We start from the raw sequence: 8,298 nt of genomic DNA, 5'->3' as shown, positions 1-8,298 counted from the left end.
TTCAGTTATTTAATAGCAAGCAGTAGTCCCCTTTGTTAACTATTAGCAAAATGCCGATGACGTTATGTTGTGATACGGTTGTACTAATTAGCCTGGTATTAAGGGTTGTACCTAGTATCCTGGTATCACGTGACGAAGTGTACCGCGAGTACTCTCCTTAGAGCACCTGGTGAGGATAGACTGACACGTCTTGCTCGGAGTGTTTTGTGTTTGTGAAAGGTTGTGTGTACCGTTGTCATCTGGTTGAACGGAGATTACATTGTTTTCATTCGCATTGTGTGTATGTCAGTTGGCACAATTCTTCAGTCAAACACTGGAACGAGTCAGCATTTAAACACACGCATTCCTGCATTAGGTTTGATGTAAATCCATGTCTGATGTTGAAAAACTGTAATCAAGTATCAAAGTGTAGAGCTGTTTTGTTCATTTGTTGATGTTGAGATAGAGCAGCACCTGCGCACTGTGTTAGAAACTATCTGCAGCATTACATGATGGTCGGAGGATGAGGATAACGGGATCGGAATTACCATATTTGCTGACTCGCTTCATCACATGTGACCGTGTCCCAATTACACAGATCGATGCTCATGATGTCAGTCACTGGACTGCAGGTCACCGTCACACAGTCTTTTCCAGATTTTAACAGTGTAATATAAATGATCAAATCTGGGCCAGACAAACCAGTGATTGATATCATGAACATCGTTCCACGCTGTCGGAGTCTGATGACACGCCATCAAAACAGCCTTTTTCACCATCCGATCGCTTTGGTCGCCCCCCCGAGAACAGCAAATGCTCAAACTCAGAAACCGAAAGGTCTGGACATCACGCGAGCGGCCAGTGGGTGAGTTGAATTTGGTGCAGCATAAAGGGTAGTAACAGTCAGAGCCGTAGGTATAGACACAGGCATCTTTTAACACTAGGAGCGAAACTGAGTTTCGAACCCACGACAAATATGGTGCCAATTCAGCTCTCCGACTTTGAATGGGTGATATGACGTACGAAAAGAGAGTGCCAATAAACACCCAAACATGGCGCACGAATACCATCAAGAAATAACACTGACAACAGCAGTCTATTTTATATATTTTTTGTAGTTTAATCCAACCGAGACTGTTGAAAGTCTGCGGTATATGGGGTGACATACGAAACATATGCTACCTTTCTCTGCCTCAGCCGACCAGAATTTGATTCACATGTGGACGAGTACCTGACAAGGAAAAGTGGACTTCAGTGTCCGTCAAATGGTCAAGAGTCAGGACATCAGTGTCCAGATTTGTTATAATATTATTATAACATATAAAATTATATTCACGTTAAACACTGTGAAAAGGACACTCACCTGGTTGGACAGTTGTTAGATTCCGAATTGTTGGCAAAATCCTTGATTAATATCAGTCTTCTAATGATTATTCTTGTTACGTTTGCCGAAGCATCATAGCCTGGTCTTTTTACATTTGGTCCGAATCATACAACCATGTGATTGACACCATGAACATCAATCTGCACGGCGCCGAGATGCATCAGCCACGTCAGCGAGTCTGTTCACCTCATGGTGGATTGTAGAAGACCATTTCTATAAAGGTTCTTCTAGAGGGTCCGGTTACGAACGATGAATTTCATTATAAAGACCACGTGTAATTCTGGCTGATCACATTGGCGGTCGGTTGAGTATTGTCACTCTTTAAGAGAAGACCCGGCTAGAATTAATATTCAGCAACCAATGCTTGCTGGAAGAGGCTACTAACGGGATTGACAAATAAAATCGTATCCAACTTGTGTAGATCGATGTTCATGATTTACAGACCGCTCGTATATTGCTGGGTGAGGCGGTAAACAACAACAACACCACATACAACAGAAAACACTCTTTAAGTAACTATTAAATATTGGACCAAGACGAGTTCTACTTACTAGATCCTGAGAGTGATACTTTCAGGTCTGTCCCTTTATAGCCCAGATAGAAGTTCTCCTCGTGGATCACGTGATCCGCGTGCTTCACGCGCAGCGTGTAGTGCCCTTTAAATCCCCGGATGTGGATGGTTTGACCTTTATGTAAGTCATGAGTTTCGTGTGTCCGCCATTCAGTTTGTAGGAGCTGGTGGACACGTTTGCCCGTGTCATTGGGCTGTAAAACAGGGACAGCATACTTCGCAGGTGAGTGAGTGAGATTAGGTTGTAGCAATATTTAAGCAAAATAACGGTGGGGAACACCTTAACCACTCGGCTACTCCACCAACACCTTCCGTACGTAAGTCAAGTCGTAAGCATGGTCTGGAATACTTCAACATCTATTCCACGCCGGAATGCAATGATGGTGTATTTGTAATAGTTTACGGGGCAGTGGGTGAGCCTAATGGTTAAGGCATCCACTCATTACGTCCAGATTATATATCCATGGTCTTAGATTTCAAACGGACTGCCTTACATTTCAAGCTGCAACACGTGAAAAATCTATCTCACTCACTCCAAAATGTCCTGAATAAACGACATCGTCTCAAAAATACATGAACTGTACCGTGCAATCAGATCCAGTACACAGAGCTGACTCGGGTCGGGACATGAGTTTGCTCCAGAATCCCCACAGCATGATGCCTTGGACGGCGTGGTGACTGAAGTAGAGACGCAGCAGGTCATCAAACATCTGTGGCTTGTCCTTCTCTGGCACGCCCTCTATGGTCATCTCGGTGATCCAGATGGGCAGACCAGCCCGGGCCACCTCGTCCAGTCGAGCCTGGGGAACCAGGGAATGTGTTCGTTATGTTTGCTTGCTTGCTTCAGTATTCCAGCTACATGACAGCCGTCTGTAAATAATTGAGTCTGGACCAGACAATCCAGTGGTCAACATCATGAGTATCTACGTATGTCGTTGGGATACGATGACATGTGCAAAACCTGTCAGCGAGCCTTGCCACTCGATGACGTTAGTCGCCACTCACGACAAGCATGGGTTACTGAAGACCATTCCTAAACCTCATCTCTAACCTTCAGTTATGACGCTGAGCATCCAAGAAGCGATATATAGTAAACTTGACATTACCTTGACATTACCTTGATCACCACCAGATCTATTGGGTGATGGACGTGACTCTGTATGCCTATTCCTGAAACAGGGACTCCAACTGCCTTGTAGTAGACAGCCAGGTCTTCTAAAGCCTGGAAGGAATGAGAAGTTTTCATCGCTAGCTATTCCTATACGCCATGTAGACAATTGTCTTCACCAATTTCAAACTAGATATGTACACATACAGTTGTGGGTTCTAACACATGAGAAGTCATATTTCAAAGGAAGAGCATTATGTTGCATTTGTTGTTAGATCGCGATGCAAACTGAATCGCATAAAATGTTATGCAGATTCGGATAGGGGATCAGTTAGGAACACACTTTGAGACATGTCCTACCTCTGTGAAACGACAGGTCAACATTTAAATACACTGTACTCCGCAAACGTCGTATTCCACAGATAAAGAAGTGAACATCCATGAAAAGTCTCGCCATTACCTGATTCACTTGTAAATGCCTTTAAAAGACTTTGTCAATATAAAAAAATGTAAAAGCACAGAGATAGGGTTATGGGAGCTGGGAGGGAGTAACATACCACAGTATGTTTGTTGTAGTTGACAATTTCGTGGTCGTTGAAGTACAGTTGAACGTTAGGGTCGATCTTGTGCGCTTCTCGGAACATCCACATAGTGAGGTTCACATCTCCGGAATGGCGTACGAGGGTGTCGTTACTCAGACACTCGTTGTCGACATCCCACTGCTGCAATCTGGAATAGTTTTACGCCGCTATTAACAACATTCTACCAAATCATGGCAGGGAAAACCATAAATAGGATTCACATATAGTATTCATGTGGGGAATCGAACTTAAGTCTCTGGCATGACAAACGAACGCTTTAAAAGCTAGGCTTCCCCACTAGCCTGTCTCTGAACAGTGTTTCAGTGTCCTAGGTTTTAATAGCGTGATTGATATTACCATTTGTTTATTTAGAGAACACTAAGCGATGGTAAGAGTGTATTGTCACGGTATGTTAAAGTATGGAATAGTGGTTAAAGAAACCAACTTGCTATTTTCAGAAGTAAATCTGGGGAGGTATATGTATATCGCACATGTTTTCACAGGCATTTCATTGGAGTAGAGGGATGGGGCAAATTATAGATAAACATTCGTTATTACACTTACTGCAGCCTCGTTTCAGCGACTTCATCTGTTTCGGTAATTATGATCACAGATGATGAATTCATCGTATGCTAGCGAAACTGGTGTATTTACAACATACAGATGAAATTAACAGGACTTACGTCCTGTTTGAGTACTTGTCCTTGCAATGTCAAATCATCCCTCTCAGGTGCTCAATATAAGTTAATGTAGTGACTTACTTGTCCTTGAAATGTCCAAGCACGTCATTTAAGTGCTCAAGATAACCTAATGCGGTGACGTACTTGTCCATGTATAAAACCTTTATGACGGTATTGATAATATATTTACAGAAGAAATGTAGTCGTGGGAGAGGAATATGAAAGTAGGTTAGGATAGTATGTACTTAGATAAAAGTCTAGTTGAGGTAGGGATACACGATATAAGTAGGTACTAATGAACTGTAGGTAGAATGTTCCTCTGTAGTGACAACAGAGTAGGTTGACCAGCAACACAGAATGACACTATTAAACGAGGATCTTCGTCCTGTGTTTGATGGAGGAACTACGGGGGTCAGGGGTCCCCGTGAACTGGCAGTGCCTCCCGCTAATCCCAACCGTCAGTACCGAAGTACGCAGGTACATATCATCTGTCTGTCAGATAAGAGGCGTAAGAACTTCTTGGACATTACTTTCGTTAAAATGTCCATGCTCGTCTTTCATCTGCTCACACAGTAACTTACTTTCCCTTGTAATGTCCAACCACGTCATGCAAACGTTTCTCCATAGCCTGACGCAAAGCTTGTCCAGACAGATGGTCAACCCAGGCAGGCGAGTTCGACTCCCAGAAGATGTTGTGACCTCTAATTTTAACGCTGAAGATAAAAGCAATTGCTTAGAAAACATGTGGATTATTTATGTACATATTTATCTTTATCTTAATATATGTATATATGTACACTTACAAGGAGACAATGGTGCGTATGTTCATACATAATAGTATATTAGTATAGGTGTAGTATAGTGAATACATACCCGTGACTCAACAGCGCATTAATGGCCTTCATTGCAGTGTCGTAGTCGATGTGACCCTATGAAAACAACTAATATGATGAGTATGATGATGATGGCGACGACGATGATGTAATCGTTATCAATATGATAGTTGAGTAAACATTCTGTTCTATTGTTCAAGCCCCTTAATTTAAATAAATAAATAAATAAATAAATAAATAAATAAATAAATAAATGGCGATGATGTAATCCATCGGTCCCACATTCTGTGACATTTTTCATACCCGCCCCACCTCAAAATAAATTAATAAAAAATGTTGGATTCTAGCTGACTACCACTACATCATTGACTAGCCAATGAATATAGCTCTCGACAGCGGAATCAAACAGAACATAACGATGGGATATAGATAGAGAAAGGATTGCAAATGCGAGACAAGGATGTGGTGTGAGACAAAGATGTGATAAGAATTGGTAATATGAGATAGAGGTGTAATAAGAATTGATAATATGAAATAAAGGTGTGATAAGAATTGGTGATACGAGATAAAGGTGTGATAAGAATAGGTAATATGAGATAAAGGTGTGATAAGAATTGGTAATATGAGATTAAGGTGTGATAAGGATTGAATAAAATGGAGGTAAGGAATGGATAAATTTTAGATAAAGATATGACAAGGATGGGAGAAAAACAGATGATGAGTAAAAAGGACGGGATAAGGAAGTGATAAGGAATTGATGAGCAAGGAACACGTCAGTAATACTGTATTTGTACCTCACACTGTTATAGTATTATAGATAGTATATAAGAATCTAATCTCATAGCAGTGCAGTAATATCGGTAGCTGCTCACCCTCTGTGGTTCCATCGTCTTCCACTTGAGGTAGCCGCCATGGACTGCCCACTTGAAGTTCTGGTAGAAGAAGTTCTGATAGCCCTTCATGCTTGGGTCCACCAGCGCTTTAGCGTTTATAGCTGACCCAAAGCCAAACATACCCGATGTTTCCTCTACCTGTATAACACTCCAAATATTTAATAACTTTCTGGTGATTAAATAGTTTAAACGGAATTTGAACACAGGGTGTGAATATCTTCACTAAAGTGTATTGAGTATGCAAGTGGACCAGAGATAACTGAGCACAGCTATGCAAAACGACCTTAGCGCTGATATAAGCTTATAATATTTACTCTCATACTTTAACTCACTGGTTACTGGACTTGTGTGGATTTAGTCTCGTCATCGTCAGGCTGAAATAATGCCGATGCTCACTCACTCACTCACTCACTCACTCACTCACTCACTCAATCACTCACTCACTCACTCACTCACTCACTCACTCACTCACTCACTCACTCACTCTATTATTAAAACTATAGTCCCAAGGAAACGGAATACGTGTTGAATAATAATATATAAAACCAGGAATATGCTATACAGCAACCTTAGTCAGCTTTGACTGCTCATACATGTCTACCTTAACAGTAGATGGACAGATATCTCTTAGACTGTGAATACAACCCAATACAATAATCACTCGCCACGTAAGGAATCAAAGCAAAAAGGGAAATGTGTGCAGTTAGTTTGTAAAGTAAACCTTCTCACGCCAGATCAACCTCAACAGAGCAATAATGCATCGCCAAAACATGCTTAAATGTTTGTTTAGATTTGTAACTAAGGACGATACACATTCGCACCTACAACCGGATAGATTCGTATTATATATCTGAAATCAGGTGTAATCTTAGTTGAAAGCAGAAGGATCTCTGCTGACGTGGAACGAGATTACGGTACTGGGAAGCCTTAACACACGATTTACACAGCGTTAGGGTTGTGTTAAGGGTTCCCGATCACCCACGTGTTGTACCGTTATGCCAAATTTTGAACACCGCAGAAACGCCGCAGGTTTGAAGTCTGTCACAAGCATTAATTCGAGTGCATTCGGGCATGGTAACAATGGAATACTGCAAATCACTCTTACGCGTGTTCGCATTCTCACGATCTCGATTTTGGAAGCTTAAACAACCTAGCATGCGAGAGAAAGGGAACAAATCGCATTCTCTAGCTTTTCACACATTCCGCTTGTTTGAAAAGTTCGAGAATATCACAAACAATGTTCTATACACCACATCAGTTTAACTGCATTTATCACTAAAATCGAGAAACCTGAAGAAAAATCACAAAATATCGCGAATCATATCTGACGTGGACACATCCATTTTATCAATTATGGTGATAGTTCGTGGTTCTGTTTCACGTGGTGATGACTAAAGTAACAAGTTCTATCTTACCTCAACACTTAGACCGCTTGGGGCTACTGAATGGTCATCAAGTCTGTGTACCATGCATATGGGGAAAAAGAAATTGTGCTGTTATAAACAAATATACAAAAAAAGAAAACCCGAACAAACAGGAAACGATAAACATATGAGCAGGATTAACTTAAATACAACGAAACCCTGTCAGATTGTTCTCTACTGTTTCCGGGGCGGCAGCGTAGCCTACCGGTTAAAGCGTTGGCTCGTCACGTTGAAGATCCGGGTTCGAATCCCCACGTGGGTACAATGTGAAGTCCATTTCTGATGTCCCCCGCCGTGATGTTGCTGGAATATTGCTAAAAACGACCTAAAAGCAAACTCAGTCTCTCCACATGCAGATTCATTCCAACTGTATGACTACGTCCGGCAAACAACCGAATCGGGACCAGACAAACCAGTGATGGGAATAATGAGCAACGACGATATGATGAGATGGCGATCAACAAGGCTACTGAGGTTAACCGCCAACTTTTGCCTCATACAAGCCACTTTGATGTGTACTATGTCAATAGACACTAAACGGTTCCCTTCGTGTGTTCGAACCCCAAATTTGTGATACCCTTGGTTTGTTTGTACGTCCGCACCTGATTGTGATGTCAGCTTTCCTGATCGAATCAATCCTCTTATTGGCGTCGGCTGGGAAACCAGTCAGAGGGAGGATTTCCTGTAGACTGGCGTCGTCCACGATGAAGTCCACGCTTTGGTCGTCAGGGCGGATGTACACGTGAGCATCAGTAATATCTGGTATATTAATAATATAATGATAATCACTATAGCAAAATTATCTTTAGCATTATGTTTTCATTTCAATGTTGTGTTAACACTCG

At 41.6% G+C, this 8,298-nt stretch overlaps 1 protein-coding gene across 1 annotated transcript in view; it reads right to left on the bottom strand.

Moving 5' to 3' along the window:
• Positions 1-1,074: 1,074 nt before the first annotated feature.
• LOC137284621 (uncharacterized) overlaps positions 1,075-8,298 on the bottom strand; it is an 11,393-nt gene continuing 4,169 nt past the window's right edge. Inside the window, exons 4-13 of the mRNA XM_067816514.1 lie at positions 8,056-8,212; positions 7,445-7,487; positions 6,009-6,167; positions 5,177-5,232; positions 4,885-5,016; positions 3,600-3,771; positions 3,052-3,156; positions 2,519-2,734; positions 1,915-2,128; positions 1,075-1,210 (exon numbers count right to left, since the gene is read on the bottom strand). Of these exons, the coding sequence (XP_067672615.1) occupies positions 1,173-1,210; positions 1,915-2,128; positions 2,519-2,734; positions 3,052-3,156; positions 3,600-3,771; positions 4,885-5,016; positions 5,177-5,232; positions 6,009-6,167; positions 7,445-7,487; positions 8,056-8,212 (1,292 nt within the window). The 3' untranslated portion in view covers positions 1,075-1,172. The remainder of the gene's footprint in view (positions 1,211-1,914; positions 2,129-2,518; positions 2,735-3,051; positions 3,157-3,599; positions 3,772-4,884; positions 5,017-5,176; positions 5,233-6,008; positions 6,168-7,444; positions 7,488-8,055; positions 8,213-8,298) is intronic.

This window comes from Haliotis asinina, chromosome 1, assembly GCF_037392515.1.
Source record: "Haliotis asinina isolate JCU_RB_2024 chromosome 1, JCU_Hal_asi_v2, whole genome shotgun sequence".
Taxonomy (NCBI): domain Eukaryota; kingdom Metazoa; phylum Mollusca; class Gastropoda; order Lepetellida; family Haliotidae; genus Haliotis; species Haliotis asinina.
Note: the sequence above shows the minus strand (reverse complement) of the source record. Positions and strands in the feature narration are given on the sequence as shown.